The sequence below is a fragment of the Rhinopithecus bieti genome, unplaced genomic scaffold, assembly GCF_001698545.2.
Source record: "Rhinopithecus bieti isolate Rb0 unplaced genomic scaffold, ASM169854v2 scaffold_36315, whole genome shotgun sequence".
NCBI lineage: Eukaryota > Metazoa > Chordata > Mammalia > Primates > Cercopithecidae > Rhinopithecus > Rhinopithecus bieti.
In genome coordinates, this window is record NW_016815814.1 from 2,106,980 (window position 1) to 2,124,387 (window position 17,408).

At 40.9% G+C, this 17,408-nt stretch overlaps 1 protein-coding gene across 3 annotated transcripts in view; it reads left to right on the plus strand.

The window, feature by feature from the left end:
- Window positions 1-349: 349 nt before the first annotated feature.
- The window catches only part of CNRIP1 (cannabinoid receptor interacting protein 1), a 32,577-nt gene continuing 15,518 nt past the window's right edge, over window positions 350-17,408 (plus strand). For 2 of the 3 annotated variants that reach the window (XM_017853793.1, XM_017853791.1), the window contains exons 1-2: window positions 359-1,180; window positions 3,086-3,236. In XM_017853793.1, coding sequence (XP_017709282.1) covers window positions 1,002-1,180; window positions 3,086-3,236 — 330 coding nt within the window. In that variant the 5' untranslated portion in view covers window positions 359-1,001. Of the gene's footprint in view, window positions 1,181-3,085; window positions 3,237-17,408 lie in introns of all 3 variants that reach the window. The other variant, XM_017853792.1, reaches the window with a different exon arrangement.

Below are 17,408 nucleotides of genomic sequence, written 5' to 3' on the forward strand. Positions count from 1 at the left end.
AAATCTAAACTCTGCGGTGTCGCATAGGGCGCCCTGCCAATAATCCTTTGACCCCTCCCACCATTTTGTCACCAGAATGCCTTAGGCTCATGCCAGTTGCCTTTTACATGGTTAACAGCTCACCCTTCAAAATCTGTGTAAATATATGTAATTCATTGCACATATTTATGTATATCATTTTTGAGACGAGCACACGTATAATGGAAATGCACACCCACAAGAAGATGTAGCTCCTTGAATATGGTTATTTTCTTTCTCTTGCATCCTTTCCTAATCCAGTGTGGCTCCATCACGTGGAATTGCGCCTTTCCTCGGCCATTTCCCCTAAGCCTTGGAAAGACTCGTATTTCCTGAAATTTAAATCACTAGCTAGCGGTTTCCTGTCCCCCTTCCCGTCTCCCTTTCCCCCTTCAGCCTCCTCCCGCCTAGCTGGCGCCGGATCCGCGAGCAGCAGTGTCCACCTCACGTAGTTGGCCGAGGCGGTATCCAGATTCCGGGGGTCTCGCTCCTTGCCATAGTGGTCGCTTAACCCCAGCGCCTTCCCAGTGCCTCCCAAGCCTCTCCTCCTTCCGCCCGGGGCTGTTCTAGGAGGAGCCTAAATGACCGCCTCCCCAGCTGAAGGGGATTGTGGTGCGTAAACAGGATCAGCTCCCTCGCCCCCAACTGCGCGGATCTGCGCCGCGGCCTGCGGGTCGGAGCGAGCCCTCGGGTGCGCGGAGGGCGCCGCACGGGAGCGGGGGATGGGGAATCGCGCGGCCTTGGAGCAGTCTCTTGGGCCCACTTCCTCGCCAAGTGGGGAGGGGGGCCACAGCCTAAGGAGTTGCTCCCCAAAAACCTGGGCGGACGGCGGCGACGGCGCGGATTCCTAGCGGCAGCCTCAGCTCCACCACCTCCCTCACCCTCCCCGCGCTTCCTCTCCGCCCCTCGCGCTCCAGCCAGTCGGCCGCAGCCCGCGCTGTCCTCCGCCCCCCGGAGCCGCCGCGCCAGACCCTCGCCCAGACATGGGGGACCTGCCTGGCCTCGTGCGCCTCTCCATAGCGCTGCGCATCCAGCCCAATGACGGCCCGGTCTTTTACAAGGTGGACGGGCAGCGCTTCGGCCAGAACCGCACCATCAAGCTGCTCACCGGCTCCTCCTACAAGGTTGAGGTGAAGATTAAACCCAGCACGCTGCAGGTCGAGTGAGTGTGGGGCACCTGGTGGCGGTAGGGTCCCCCATGGGGTACAGGCGGAGGACCAAGGCCCCCGGGACAGCCTGAGCCTCTCAGGGGCCTCTGGCTTCGCTCCGCGCCCATCGGGCCCGGGGGTTGGGGGAAGAGGTCACTCCCTATCCTCCTTCGTCCCCTTCCTTCCCTTTGGCTTGTAGTCCTCCATTCTCGCTTCCCTCCACCTATCGCGGTGACCTCAATGAGTTCTTTAAAATCAGCGACAAGAAGCCAGGGTTTTTGCTTGTCTGTTTCTTATAAATTTCTCCTGCCTTATGTCCAGCCTTGGGCGCGGAACCGCAGGCGGTCGGGGTGGAGCAGATGGGAGAGATCCGCAGGGTTCACCCACCGCAATCCCAGCCCTCTTGCGCGGTCCAGGCGGCCCACCGGGTCTGCCCGCAAGGCTGAAGGAGGGAGAAAGGAGGAATGAGGTGGAAAGGCAGGGGAGGGATGGTTACTGGGGCTCCCTGAGGGATGCTCCCCACTCCCTTCGCCATTCCGTGGCTGGGACCCTGGGGTGGAGCAGCAGGCACTAGTAAGAGAGCGGCAGCCCCTTCTCTGGCCTAGTTTCACGGTTTTCCATGCCGTAAGCAAGCTTTTCTTTTTCTCCTGAGTTGTCTGTTCAGCCTGGTGATGGTGCCTGGGATTAGCAACATCCTCACAGCAAGAGGATGTTTTTTGGTTTATGCATGGCGGGGATGATCTCCTCCCAGCGACCACTGGATGATGCACCCAGTAGACCTCTGGCGGGAAAGTGTGTGGGAGCATGCAGTAGCCTACCGGGAAGAACTGCGGGTAGAGCCCTTTACCTCTTGCTTCTATCTACCAAAAAGTCTAGTCTGCAGAGAGAAAATAAACCAGCCTTTATTGTGTCTACTTCATGGTGGGCATTATTGAGGGGTGGAAGGACTTTGAATTCATCAGACACTACTTATAGCTTACGTTTTAATTCAATAAACTTGTATTAGTCTTCCAAGGTGCCAGGACCTAGAACCAAATCTGGATGGTTTCTGGTACTCCTGGTCCATCTATTTGTCAGCATCCCCCGCAGCTCCATGCACCCTTTATTCTCACATTTCCCGGTGTTGTGCACCTGGATATAATCCAGGCTTTTCCTTTCCCTTCTTTCCTGCTAACCTTATCCCCGGAGTTATCTGTTCTATATTCCTTTTTTTTTTTTTCCAGAGTATTCCTCTAGTGTTCAAACTAATCTAAAAGTTAATTTGTTAGGAACAAAACTATTTTTTCTGGTTACATTTTAATGCTATCAAGGATTTTTCAACTCTAACCCAGTGGTTCTCAAACCTGAGTACACATCAGAATCACCTGAAGGGCTTGTTAAAACACAGATGCTGGAGCTCTCCCCAGAGTTGCTAGTTTAGTCTATGGTAGGGCCTAAGAATTTGTTTTCTAAGGTCTGCAGGTGATGCTGATACTGCTGGTCCAAGGACTTAGCTTTGAGAAAAAGGAATGATGCCAGTGAGAATTTCTGGTGGTGTAGAAGGCTTGAGGTACTCCAAATCATAGGACCCCTGGTTGTTGGAACAGGAGAAAAAAAAAAATATTAGAGGACGAGTTCAGTATTCTCAATCGTACCTGCATATTAAGATCACCTAGATAACCTTAAAATAAATTTAACAGTGTACAAACTTCATATCAGGCCAACTGAATCCTAATATCTGGGGCTGGTGATATAGGTTGCTTTTTAATTCCTAACTAAAGAGGAGAAGCACTGCCTCCTGAACTTTCAGAACTTTCTCCCACACCACAATGTCCCCTTAGCTAAACCCTGTAAGTTTCCTGCCTAGAGTTTTGGTCCAGAACAGGACAGGGTGCATAGGCTAATTTCAACCATATGTGGTCAACTCAAGTCTATTGCAGGAATATTTCCATTGGCGGTGTGCTTGTCCCACTGGAACTGAAGTCAAAAGAGCCTGATGGGGACAGAGTTGTTTATACGGGTACATATGACACAGAAGGTGTGACCCCAACCAAGAGTGGAGAACGGCAACCCATCCAGATCACCATGCCGGTAAGGCCCGCTTGGGGGTGTAGGAGTATGGTGCCATGGAAAATGGAAACCACAGAAAAGAAAACGGTCACTATCTCTCTCTAAGAAAAGGTGTATTGGGAGCCAATTACTGTGGAAATTGAGTTGTGAATTTCCTTCAAGTATCTGCTGGAGAGAGAGCTGCTTAATTAATGCTCTTTTGCATGACAGCCTGACCCTATAGCTGCTGAAAAGACACTATAAGTAGAAGCAGATGGTTCTGGAAGAGACAGTACCTACACTGCCATTTCCCAGTTATTGTCTACATCAGAACTGGTTTAGATAATTGGCTGTGAAAAGTTTCTGATTCCAGTTAGGCCACAATTTTCTGGTTATGAGAAAGCTGATTTGAATGACACTTTGCTACTCAAAGCTAAATGGAGGAGCCAAAAAAAAGTGTCATGGGAAATAATACACCTCATATATAATATAATATACCTATTATATATAATATACACCTATATAATATACCTATATTATAATAATATACCTATTATATATGATATCTGATAATCCTATGTGATATCCTTGTGATAGCCACATGATAATCCTATCAGATATCATATATAATAAAATGATATACCCTGGTAATATGGCCCCAAGTAAGATAAAACAAACTGGTAGAAAGGATAGAGTCAAGATATAGATTTAACTATATGTGCAAACATAATAAATAGGTGATGAAGCAAGGGAAAGGAAGGTTCACCTAAACTGCTGCTTGCAAACTGGGCAGCCTTTTCCCTCTGCAAGAGCAACTTTGAACTGTCTGCCCTCTAGCTTTATAGGCAGTAGCACAGGGGTTCTCGAATATCACTCTGCATAAGAATCTCCTTGGGAATTTGTTTAAAATTCCAGTCCTAGGTTCCCTCTCCATTGATCTTAGCCCAATACAGCTAGGGTGGGAACAAAGAAACTCTTAGCATACCAGATCCTGAAGAGGATGGTGTGGGAATGCACTTTGAGAAACACCTATCTAATCTTTAGAACCTTAAAGTGTTCACAGTCCCCAGTATACTTTTAAAAACCACAACAGTCACCTAAGGAAATAACCTAGCAGCTCATCCGTTTGCATCCGATGTTTGAACTATTTTTAGACAGTGCTCTGTTGTTCTATCAACCTTCAACAGAGAAAATTACAAAAATGAGGGAAATGTATAATTCCTGCAAGGGAGAAATGTTGTTAACACGTCAATAAATAGTTCTTAGAAAGTTGTTTCTATGTCTTTGAATATATATGTGTGAGCCTGGGCAACATAATGGGACCCTGTGTCTAAAAAAAATTTTTTTTAATTAACTGGGTGTGGTGATACTACACCTGTAGTGCCAGCAACTTGGGAGGCTGAGGCAGGAGAATCGCTTGAATCCAGGAGGTTGAGGCTGCAGTGAGCTATGATCATACCACTGCACTCCAGCCTGGGTGACAAGAGTAAGACCCTGTCACTAAATATGTATATTTGAGTGTCATTCCATATATATACACTTTTTTTCTACTTGTATACATCTGTCAATGTCAAATATATGCCCATATATATATGGAATGTCATTTTAAAGTCTGTATGGGTATTGTATTTTATGAATGTATCAAATTATCCTCAGCCACTTATTGCTGATGATTTCTATTTTTCAGTATTATAAAGAAAACCACATTAAAATCACTCAGTACTGTACAATTGTCTAATGTTTTCTTGATTCCTAGAAGAAATGTGCATGTTAAGGCATTTTATAAGACTGCCTCACTGACCTCTAGAAAAGCTAGGCAATTTACACTCCTATCATCTGTATTCAAGTATCCATTTCTCTCTGCACTAGTTATAGTTTGTCATTTTTAATCTGATTGAAATACTTTAATTTTTACTTACTGTTAATTTGAAATCTTGACATGTTCACTTACTATTTGTATTGCATTGTCTAATGTTTCTAGAATAATGTTGACTGTTAGTAGCGGTCAACTACTGCTACTAGCAGTAGTTGGAGATAATTTATCTTATTTGATATATTTGATGAATTATATAAAGAAATAAAAAAAAAAGAAATACACTTCCAAATACTAAACTTTCTTACAATAAGCCCTACTTAAACATGTATTGTTAATATATTGTTAAATTATATAGGCTCTTTTATTTAGAATTTTTAGATTTTTAAAATTTGCTCGCTTTATCAGCAAATATTTGAGGATTTCCTGTATATCAGGGACTCAGAAGAGTGGTGAACAAAATAGATAACCTGGGTTTCATAGAGCTTCTGATCTAGAGGGTGGAAACACACTTTATACATGACTATCAATAATAAGGCAAATAATTGCTAACATGAAAAGTATAGTGAGAAAGTAGTGCTGTTAGAGTATATACCAAAGGTCTTATCCTAGTCCAAGATTTGGGGGATGGTTTTCTTGAGGAAAAAATCAAGGATGAATAAGAGCTGGGGAAAGAAAGAGCATTTGAGGAAAGAGTAGTTGCAAAAGTCAAGAGCTGGAGACAGCATATGTGTTCTAATGGATGAGAAGCCCAACATGGCTGGCATGAAGTGAGGCAGAGACGGTACAGGATAAAGCCAGAGAGGTATGTAGGGGTTAGATGTTATAGAACCTTCTTGCTACTGGATTTATCCTAATGATAGAGATTCATTGAAGTTTTTGAAATTAACTTTGAAATATGATTAACATAAAATGCACCAACTTTACAGTTACATAGGTTTTGACAAGTAGATGCTACTATATAATCACCACCCCAGTAAAGATACAGAACATGTCTATTACCCTGAAAATTATTTGCAGTTAATTCCTCCCCAACCTAGCCTATCCTGAGCTTGCTGTCTCAATATTAGTTTTAACTATTTAAGAATTTCATGTAAATAGAACAGTGCTGTTTGATTTCTTTCACTTAGTATAATGTTGAGATTCACCTATGTTGCATGTATCAGTAGTTGGTTCATTTTATTGCTGGGTAGTACATTATATTGTATGGATAGACCATAATTTCTCCCTTCACCAATAAATGGACATCTGGGTTGTTTTCAGCTTTTGCTATTACGAGTAAAGCTGCTGTGAACATTTGAGTGTAAGTCTCAGTGTGAACACATTTTCATTTCTCTTGAGTAAATACCTAAGAGGACAGTTGCTAAATCACATGGTAAGTATGTGTTTATCTATGTAAGAAATAGCCAGACGGTTGTATCATTTCATATATCCACCAGCAGTGTATGAGAATTCTAGTTGCTTTACATACTCAATGTATGTCAGTTTTTTTAATTTGGAAATGCAAAAGACATAGAAGACCCAAAACAATCTTGTTTGATCTATATTGTAGTCCTTAAAACAGGTAGCATAAACCTTCCAGCTTTGTTTATTCAAAGTTATTTTGGTTATTCTAGGTCCTTTGTGTTTTACATAGATTTTAGAATGGAACTTGTCAGTTCCTCCAAAAATTGGGATATAGAGTTTCCATTAAATCTATAGGTCAACTTAAAGATATTTGACATCTTAATATAGAGTTTTCTACACCATGAACATGAAATATCTCTTAGGTCATCTTTAATTTTCTCCACAATATATTACAGTATTTCCTCTACAGACTTTATACATATTTTGTAAAATTTATTATTTCATATTTTTGAATTCTATAAGTGGAATCTTTGCTGGTATATGGAAATAAAATAGATTTTTTGTATATTGGTGTTGGATCCTGAGACTTAGCTAATCCCACTTACTAATCCTAATAGCTATTTTGGAAGATCCTTAGGATTTTAAAATATGCTATCATGTCATCTGTAAATAGTTTCTCTTTTCCCTTTTATTTATGGCCTGATTACAATGGCTAGGACCTTAGCAGTTTGCTGCTAAATAGAAATGGTGAGAGTGGACATTCTTGTCCCTCAGTCTGAGGGAGAAAGCATTCTGTTTTTCAACACAAAGTATAGTAACTGTAAGGTTTTTTATTGTAAATCTTTTTATCAGGTTGAGGAAGTTCTCTTCTATTCCTGGTTTACTGAGGTTTTTTTTTTTTTATCATGAACGTATTATAACATGTTTTCAAATTGTTTTTCTGTATCTTTTGAAGTGATCATAAGGCGTTTTATTCTGTTTATGGTAGATTACATTTCTTTTTCAATGTTAAAATAACCTTGAATTCCCAGGTTAAATACCACTGGTCATGGTTTATTCTCAGTATGTATAGCTGGATTTGATTCATTAATATTTTGTTAAGGATTTTTGACATCTATGTTCCCGGGGGGATATTGGTCTATAGTTTTCTTTTCTTATAATGCCTTTGTCTCATTTTGGCTATCAGAGTAATGCTGGCTACATAAAATAGATTTAGAAAGTGTTCACTCCTTCTATTTACTGGAAGAGTTTATATGAATGGTATTTTTCTTTTTCTTTTTTTTTCTTTTCTTTTTTTTTTTTTTTTTTTTTTTTTTTTTTTTTTTTTTTTTTTTTTTTGAGCGGAGTCTGGCTCTGTCTCCCAGGCTGGAGTGGCGTGGCCGGATCTCAGGCTCACTGCAAGCTCGCGCTCGGTTCACGGCCATTCTCCTCTCAGCTCCGGAGTAGCTGGGACTACAGGCGCCCGCGCACCTTCGGCCCGGCTAGTTTTTTGTATGCTTTTAGTAGGAGACGGGGTTTCCCGTATTAGCCAGGGTGGTCTCGATCTCCTGAACTTGTGATCCGCCCGTCTCGGCCTCCCAAAGTGCTGGGATTACAGGCTTGAGCCACCGTGCCCGGCCAGAATTGGTATTTTTCTTAATGTCAGATTGAATTCACCAATGAAGGCATAGATTATACTTTATTTGAATATTTTTTATTACAAATCCAATTTTCTCGATAGATATTGGGCTATTCAGATTTTATTTCCTGAGTTTTTGTAATTAGTCTTTGAAGTCATTTATTTCAATTAAATTGTCAACTTTATTGCCATAAAGTTGTTTATAATCTCCGCCATTCTTTAATGTTTTAGGATCTTTAATAATGTCTACTCTTACTCTTTCATTCTTTTTTTTCCCCCCCGGAGATGGAGTCTCGCTCTGCCTCCCAGGCTGGAGTGCAGTGGCCCGATGTCGGCTTACTGCAACCTCTGCCTCCCAGATTCAAGCGATTCTCATGCCTCAGCCTCCCAAGTAGCTGGGATTACAGGTGCGCACCACCATGCCCGGCTAATTTTTTGTGTGTTTAGTAGAGATGGGGTTTTGCCATGTTGGCCAGGCTGGTCTCAAACTCCAGACATCAGGTGATCCGCCTGCCCTGCCCTCCCAAAGGGCTCAGATTACAGGCGTGAGCTGCTGCACCCTGTCTACTCTTTCATTCTTGATATTCAAAATTTTTATTTTTTTCCCCTCTGATTAGTCTAGCTAGAGATTTCAGTTTTATTGGCCTTTTCAAAATCCTAGCTTTTTTTTTTTTCTCTCACATGCTTCACTCTGTCTACTTCATTGTTTTCTAATCCTATATTTATTTCCTTTCCTTGTTCGTTTTGAAATATTTTAACTTAAGTATAATATACAGTAAAATGATCCCTTCATAGAGTTCTGCTTGTCAGTAGTTTGGTTATGATGCACTTAAGTGGTTTTTCTCCCCATTGGGGATCACTGAATTTCTTGAATCTAGAGGTTAATGTTTTCACCAAAATTGGAGCATTATTAACCATTGTTTTGTTAAATACTTTTTTAATACTTCATTCTCTCCTTTCTTCGTAGGACCCCAACTAAACATACGTTGAAAAGCTTGGTATTGTCCCATAAGTCTTTGAGGACATGTTCAATTTTCTTTCTTTTTTAAATGGATTTTCAGATTAGATCATTTCTACTGATGTATCCTTAAGTTCACTGATTCTCCTATTTCTAGTCTTGTGCTTATCTTCTAAATTCTATTATATTTTTTGGCTCTTTTCATTTGTCTTTTTTGTAGTTTCAGTTTCTCAAGATTCCTTATGTTGGCTAATTGAGACCATGTTTTCCTTAATTTATCTGAGCACATTTGTAATTGCTGGTTTGAAATATTTCATAAATCTAACACCTGTCTCTAGTTAGAGTAAATTACTATAGCCTGACTTTTTTTTCTTGAATATGGGTCACACTTTCATGTTTCATTGCATGTCTGGCAATTTTTGGCTACAAACTTAACATTGTGGATAGTTTATTACCAACTCTAGTTTCTGCTTTATTCTTCTGGGTATTACTAGTTTTTTGTATTCTAGCTGGCAGTAAACATTCCTGTACTCAAACTTCAAATTCTGTCTTCCAGCAGTTTGCAGCAGCTGATCTCTTTGCTCAGTTTTTACAACTTCTAGTTACTGCTTTTTTAGCCTGGTCTCCTTTTGTGCCCATGGAGCTTAGCAGTCAGCCAAGGAACTGGACAGCTTATACTGAGATTTTTTTAACATACCCACCCTGAGGTTCCCCTATTTCTCCAGCTGCTCTGTCAATCCAAAACTGTTTTGTTTGAGACGAAGTTTCACTTTTGTCGCCCAGGGTGGAGTGCAGTAACATGATCTCGGCTCACTGCAACCTCCACCTCTAGAGTTCAAGCAATTCTCCTACCTCAGCCGCCAGAGTAGCTGGGACTACAGGCGCACACCATCACGCTCGGCTAATTTTTGTATTTTTAGTAGAGACATGGTTTCACCATGTTGGCTAGGCTGGTCTTGAACTCCTGACCTCAAGTGATCCACCTGCCTCGGCCTCCCAAAGTGCTGGGATTACAGGAGTGAGCCACCATGCCCAGCCAATCCAAAACTCTTTACTCTGATACCTACTTCTGAGGTTAGGAAATGCACTCAAAATATATACATACACACATACATACATACATACATACATACATACATACATACATAAATATAAAGCAACTATTAATCTTAGCACAACTTTATCTTTTAAGGATTGATTCTTTGCTGGTTTGTCTGCTTTTTCAATGGCCCCTGTAGGGTGTCCCTGTCCCACTATCCTTCATATGCAGTTAGTTAGGAATTACAGCAGACTTTATAGTCAGATTTGAGGTTCTATTCCTTCTGCAGATCTTTCTACCAGGATTTTCTAGGTTATTTCCAGCTTCTCTGCCAGTCCTGATGCTGTCTTCTGCCACTTCCAACAGATAGGGCTGTCATTTTCTCCTGCCAGGCTTTCAAGGGGTTGTGTAGTACCCCTTCATGGTAATGTGATAAGATAGGCACCTTAAAAACACTCTAGTGGCCAGTGCTTAGATTAGAAGGGGAGACAGAAAAGCAAAGAACAATTAGAAGGCCTTTGCAGTCTTAAATTTTGGTATTAGGGTTAATAGTTTTGCCAAGTGAATTAGGAATGTTTTTTATAGCTTATGCTCTGAAACAATTTACATACCATAGGACTTAACTGTTACTTGAAAGTCTGACAGAAATTTCCCATAAAAGTCAGGACCGAAAGTAAAGATATTTAGAAAGAATGTCTTGCTGTCAATTTAGCCCATGACTTTTGCCTTTTGGGGGTTTTATTGAGTGACTATTATGTTTTTCTGAGGAAAACATCCATTTCTACAGAATTTCAAAATGTATTTTCAGACCTCTAGAAAATTAAATGCTACTGATAAACCAGTTAATCCATCAAAAACCACACCCTTAAACAAGTTTAGAAGCACTTTAACTGAGTTGCACACTGACGTTGGGCTTCCAAAAGTTACGAAAATTTGCTCTAAGAAACAGCTGTGTGTAAAAGCAGCTCATAGTTAAATGCCCTAACTGTTCCATGTGGAGTGTTTTCATTTTTATTTTGTTTTGTTACAAATTAGAGCTAGAAAAGCTTTTTAACTTTTTTTTTCTTCTGGGAAACAGAATATTTCTCTCCCTTCTAATGAGATGTTTTAACTCATTCTTTTTCAGACTGTTTTCTGAAGTCTGGGTCCACCTGAGATATTTCAGTGCTCACTGAAAGGGGTGGGGAGAGGGCAGGCATCTCTCTTGTTCATCTGGTCATGTGATGCCTTATTGGGTAGAAAAAAGTTCTGCAAAATCTTTAAAATTGGCCAGGCACGGTGGCTCCTGCCTATAATCCCAGCACTTTGGGAGGCCAAGGCGGGTGGATCATGAGGTCAGGAGATCAAGACCATCCTGGCTAACACGGTGAAACCCTGTCTCTACTAAAATACAAAAAAATTAGCCGGGTGTGGTGGCGGGTGCCTGTAGTCCCAGCTACTCAGGAGGCTGGGGCAGGAGAATGGTGTGAACCCAGGAGGTGGAGCTTGCAGTTAGTTGAGATCGTGCCACTGCACTCCAGCCTGGGCAACAGAGTGAGACCCTGTTTCAAAACAAAACAAAACCAAAAAAACTTTAAAATCACTGATAATTGACCATATGTGTTTTTTTAATTTTTGCACCAGTAACCAGACCGCCCAGCATCAAATCTAAGTGCAAATCAAGCATTGTGTTTAATATGCTTATATTTCAGACTATCATGTGTATTTTTTCATTTTATGTAAAATGCTAAACACCATCTTAAATTCTTTGTAAAATGATATATAGGTATAAATATATAAATTAAGGTTAAATAAGGTGGGAAAGTTAAATTATAAAATCTAAAATTATGGAAAAATCAAAATTGACTAGAAAATTAATACTTGATTTTAAATAGAAATCATGAAGAAAATAAATTATGTCTCTACACAGTGTAAAGTGAAAATAAAACAATAGTGAGAAATATGACACTTCTTGAAGAGTCTGATATTTTAAAATACCAATCTTCAACAGAAATATTGACAAAACATTTTCCAGAAGAAGAAACTAAATTAAAATGTAGAAATGTGCATTCTTGTAAATGGTAGTGAAAAGTAAACTAGGAAATCTATTTTTTAAAAGTAATTCCCAATGACATCTTTTTTTTTTTTTTTTTTTTTTTTTAATAAGAGACAGAATCTCACTCTGTAACCCAGGCTAGAGTGCAGTGGCATGATCATAGATCACTGTAACCTCAAACTCCTGGGCTTGAGAGACCTTCCTGCCTCTCAGCCTCCTGAATAGCTGGGACTACAGCCACATGCCACCAGGCCAAGCCAATTTTTTAAATTTTTGTAGAAATGGGGTCTCACTATGTTGCCCAGGCTCATCTCAAACTACTGGGCTCAAGCAGTCTTCCAGCCTCGGCCTCCCAAAGTGCTGGGATTACAGGGGCGAGCCACCACGCCTGGCCCAGTGGTATCATTTTTCTAAACAATGCCGCCTTTGCTGTCAACATTGTAAAACGGTTTGCAAACTTTAAAAGGACCAAAATGGCCATATATGGGAAGAGCAATAAAGATTCATTTCTTTTGACCAAATAATTCCACTCCTATTAAAGTAGACATATATACAAAATTATTTATTAAAGCACTTTTTGTTAGAGGGCAACTGACATATCTAATATCTGGGGAGTAGTCTAATTGTCATGATACATCATGATAGAGTCCTATGTCATCATTAAAATTGGAACAATTAGGCCAGACACGGTGACTCACACCTGTAATTCCAGCACTTTGGGAGGATAAGGCAAGAGGATCGTATGTGGCCAGGAGTTCAAGACTAGCCTAAGCAATATAGCAAAATCCTATTTCTCAAAAAAAAAAAAAAAAAAAAAAAAAATTAGCCAGGCGTGGTGACATATTCCTGTAGTCTCAGCTTCTCCAGAGACTGAGGTGGGAGGGTTACTCTAGCCTAGGCATTCAAGGCTGCAGTGAGCTGTGATCAAACCACTGTATTCCAGCCTGGGCCACAGAATGATCCTGCCTCAACAAACAAGGACAAAATTGTAACAATGTATAGTTAGACAACATATACAATTGTATAACACTGTGACAAAATTGTAACAATGAATATGTAGTTAGACGATATGTACAATTATATAACATTGTGACAAAATTGTAACAATATGTAGACAATATATACAACTGTATAACATTGTGACAAAATGGTAACAATGAGTATGTAGTTAGACAATATATACAATTGTGTAACATATAATGTTAAATAATTGCAGCTGTGAAATATGTTTATGTGAAGGGGACCTGAAAATCAGCTGAATCAAAATGTAAGGATTACTGCCACTTTAAAAATTTGCTCAAATTTATGAATTTTTTTTTTTTTTTTTTTTTTTTTGAGACAGAGTGTCGCTCTGTCACCCAGGCTGGAGTGCAGTAGCGTGATCTCGGCTCACTGCAAGCTCCACCTCCCAGGTTCACACCATTCTCCTGCCTCAGCCTCCCGAGTAGCTAGGACTACAGGCGCCCACCACTGCGCCCAGCTAATTTTTTGTATTTTTAGTAGAGACGGGGTTTCACCGTGGTCTCGATCTCCTGACCTCATGATCTGCCTGCCTGGGCCTCCCAAAGTGCTGGGATTACAGGCATGAGCCACCGCGCCCTGCTCAAATTTATGAATCTTATTTCACTTTTTAAAATCATGTAAATCATCTAAGATGCTGGGACACATTCCCAGCCTTCCCCTCTGTGCCCAACCAAAAAGGAATTCTACAGGGACTTGAATGGCTTTCTGTTCTGTTTGGTGTGATCATAAATGACAGTATTTGAGAATTTGACTTTCTTCAAAAAATAACTAGTGCAACACCCTTAAGGGTAAGTTTGTTTTATTTATTTATTTATTTTATTTTATTTATTTTATTTTATTTTTTTTTTTGAGATGGAGTCTTGCTCTGTCACCCAGGCTATGGTGCAATAGTGCAATCTCGGCTCTCTGCGACCTCCACTTCCCAGGTTCAAGCGATTCTCCTGCCTCAGCCTCCTGAGTAGCTGGGATTACAGGCACCTGCCACCACGCCCAACTAAGTTTTGTATTTTTAGTAGAGACGAGGTTTCACCATGTTGGCCAGTCTGGTCTCAAATTCCTGACCTCAGGTGATCCGCCCACCTTGGCCTTCCAAAATGCTGGGATTACAGGCATGAGCCACTATGCCCAGCAGTTTGTAATCTTTTTTTTTTTTTTTTTTCTTTGAGACAGAGTCTCGCTCTGTCGCCCAGGCTGGAGTGCAGTGGCGCAATCTTAGCTTACTGCAAGCTCCGCTTCCTGGGTTCACGCCACTCTCCTGCCTCAGCCACCCTGAGTAGCTGGGACTACAGGCGCCCACCACCAAGCCCGGCTAATTTTTTTCATATTTTTAATAGAGACGGGGTTTGCACCATGTTAGCCAGGATGGTCTTAATCTCCTGACCTCATGATCCTCCCACCTCGGCCTCCCAAAGTGCTGGCATTACAGGCATGAGCCACTGCACCTGACCGCCGTTTGTAATCTTTATACTATGTTAGAGCTAAAAGTGGCCTTAGAAATTAGATAGTGGAATACACTTTTCATTGAAAACTCAGGCCCACCAAGTTATGTCTAGGATCACACAGTTAGAGATAAATAGTATCCTGATATTCTTTTTTTTTCCTATTTATTTTATTTATTTATTTTTTAGATAGGATCTCACTATTACCAGGCTGTTATCTCACTGTTACCCAGGCTGGAGTGCAGCAGCATGATCACAACTCACTGCAGCCTTGACCTCCCAGACTCAAGCAATCCTCTCACCTCAGCCTGCTGAGTAGCTGGGACTACCACTGTGTACGACCCATACCCGGCTAATTTTTTTTTTTTTTTTTTTTTTGTAGAGGTTGGGTCTCTGCTGCCCAGGCTGCAGTGAAGTGGCATGATCCTAGCTCACTGCAGCCTTGACCTCTGGCAAGTGATCCTCCAACCTCAGCCTCTCAAGTAGCTGGGACCAGAGACACACACAACCATACCCAGCAAAACTTTTTTATATTTAGTAGAGACATGGTATTGCTGTGTTGCGCAGTCTGGTCTTGAACTCCTTGCCTCAAGTGATTTTCCTGTCTCGGCCTCCCAAAGTGCTGGGATGACAGGCATGAGCTACCATACCCAGCCTTAATATCTTCTTTACTTCCTTTTTTTTTTTTTTTTTTTTTTTTTTTTTTTTTTTTTTTTTTAAGGCAGAGTCTTGCTCGGATGCCCAGGCTGGAGTGCAGTGGCGTAATCTTGGCTTACTGCAACCTCCGTCTCCCAGGTTCAAGTGATTCTCCTGCCTCAGCCTCCCGAGTAGCTGGGATTACAGGCAGCCACCACCACGCCCAGCTAATTTTTGTATTTTTAGTAGAAACAGGGTTTCACCATCTCAGCCAGGCTGGTCTTGAACTCCTGACCTTGTGATCCACCTGCCTTGGCCTCCCAAAATGCTGGGATTGCAGGCATGAGCCGCCGCACCCAGCCTCTTTATTTCCTTTCTTTGTCTTATCACTATATAGTCACCAGACTGGCTAAAATTGAAAGGACTGGCAATGCCAAGTGTTGGAGAGGATATAGAGCAATTGAAATTCTCATTGCTGGTGAGAATATAAAATGGGCACAATCACTTAGGAAAAGTTTAACAGTTTCTTATAAAGATAAATGTACTTTATAAGACCTAGAACTTTTAGTCCTATTTAGTGAAGAGAAATGGGAAACATTTACTAAAAAAACCTCAAACAATACAGGAATAGAAAGGCTTGAAATTCAGTGGAAATTGATAGGTCACACCACACTAAAAGTCACAGATGTATATTTATACTGAATTTGTTTACGAATAAAGTAACATCATGTTTCTTGTAAGATTGTTCTGTCCTCCCAAGTCAATGGATTTCTAAGTGATCTTGATTAATTTCATGTCTGCAGTAGAAGTAGGTGGCATGGTGAATAGAAAGAAGTACACTGGAGATTCTATGCCAATGGGTTGTAAGACCACCAAAATTGTTTAAAACAAGCTCTTTAGATTCATCATTTGTTACTGAGGACAACAGATGAGTCTCCTCTCCTTGGAATCAGATGTGTTCTCTTCCACATTAGTTGTGAAGTAAAAAGTGGACCCAGGCTTGCAACTCATAAGAATACTATGGCAAATAAAATGTCCAGGTAGAGTGTCTGTCTCTGCTGGGGCTGCTAAAACAAAATACCATAGATTGGATGGCTGAAACAACAAACATCTATTTCTCAGAGTTCTGGAAGCTGGGAAGTCCAGAAATCAAGGCAATAGTCTGGTGAGGACCCTCTTTTTCATCCATCGACACTCTCTTGATGTATCCTCACATGGCAGAGAGAGAAAGAGTTCATCTTTCTCATGTCCCTTATGAGGCCACTGAACCCATTCATGGGGGCTCCACCCTCATGACCCTCATACTTCCCAAAGGCCCTACCTCCACATACCATTACAGTTAGGATTTAGGTTTCACCATATGAATTGGGGCTGGAGGAGGGCATAAACATTCAGTCCACAGCAATGCCCTAAAGCATTCTACCTGTAACAATCCATGTAATTTCTCATTCAGGGAGGAAAAAAACTGTCCACTATAACGATTCATATCAGCAGTTTTGTACAGTGATAAATAGCTCCTACCTGGGAATTAGGAGACCTAGGTTCTTGTCTGGCTCCTATCATTGGCTGGCTTTGGAGTCTAGACTGAGGGCAAGTCATTTAACCTCTCTGAATCTTAGTTTTTTCATCCATAAAATGGAGATAACAAAACCAGGCACAATATTAAAGTGGAATGATGTATGTGAAAGTATCACATAAAATAGAGTGCTATACAAATAGACAGAATTATACCTATGCATAAATTGTACCACCCAGGAGCCTGCCTGGGTAGATATTCCTTAGAAGGCACAGATGGGCTGGGAGGGAGTGAAGAGCCTGTATAGTTGTTCCTGTTCTTTAAGAAGAATGTCAGCTTTCAAGACCCCATCTGTTCCTACCCAGACAAGAAGAAATTCAGAGCTAGGTAGTAAGAGGCCCAAGAAATAGAACTCCAAAAGAAAGAATAGGAAGAGGGCTAATGGGAAATGTAAACAGCTAAGGCATGGGGGAGAAGAAGACATACACATAGTTACTAGCACTTACATTTACTTCAGTGTGACCTTAGGTCCAACATTAATAAACTGAATTTGAAATATTAATATGAACACTTAAATATATCTTTAGCTGTGACTGTTGCCATCAGCAGCTTTTAACTTTGGTCTCCCTTGTTACTGAGAATTCTTAGATTGAGACTTCTAAAAATTTTTTCAGACATAAGCCTTACGTTTTTTCTTGTCTGTGGTTGTAATCAGCTTGGTGGGCTTTTATTTTATAACTGACTTTTATTTCGAAAATAAAATCTCAGCATTGTTTCTCTCACTTACCTA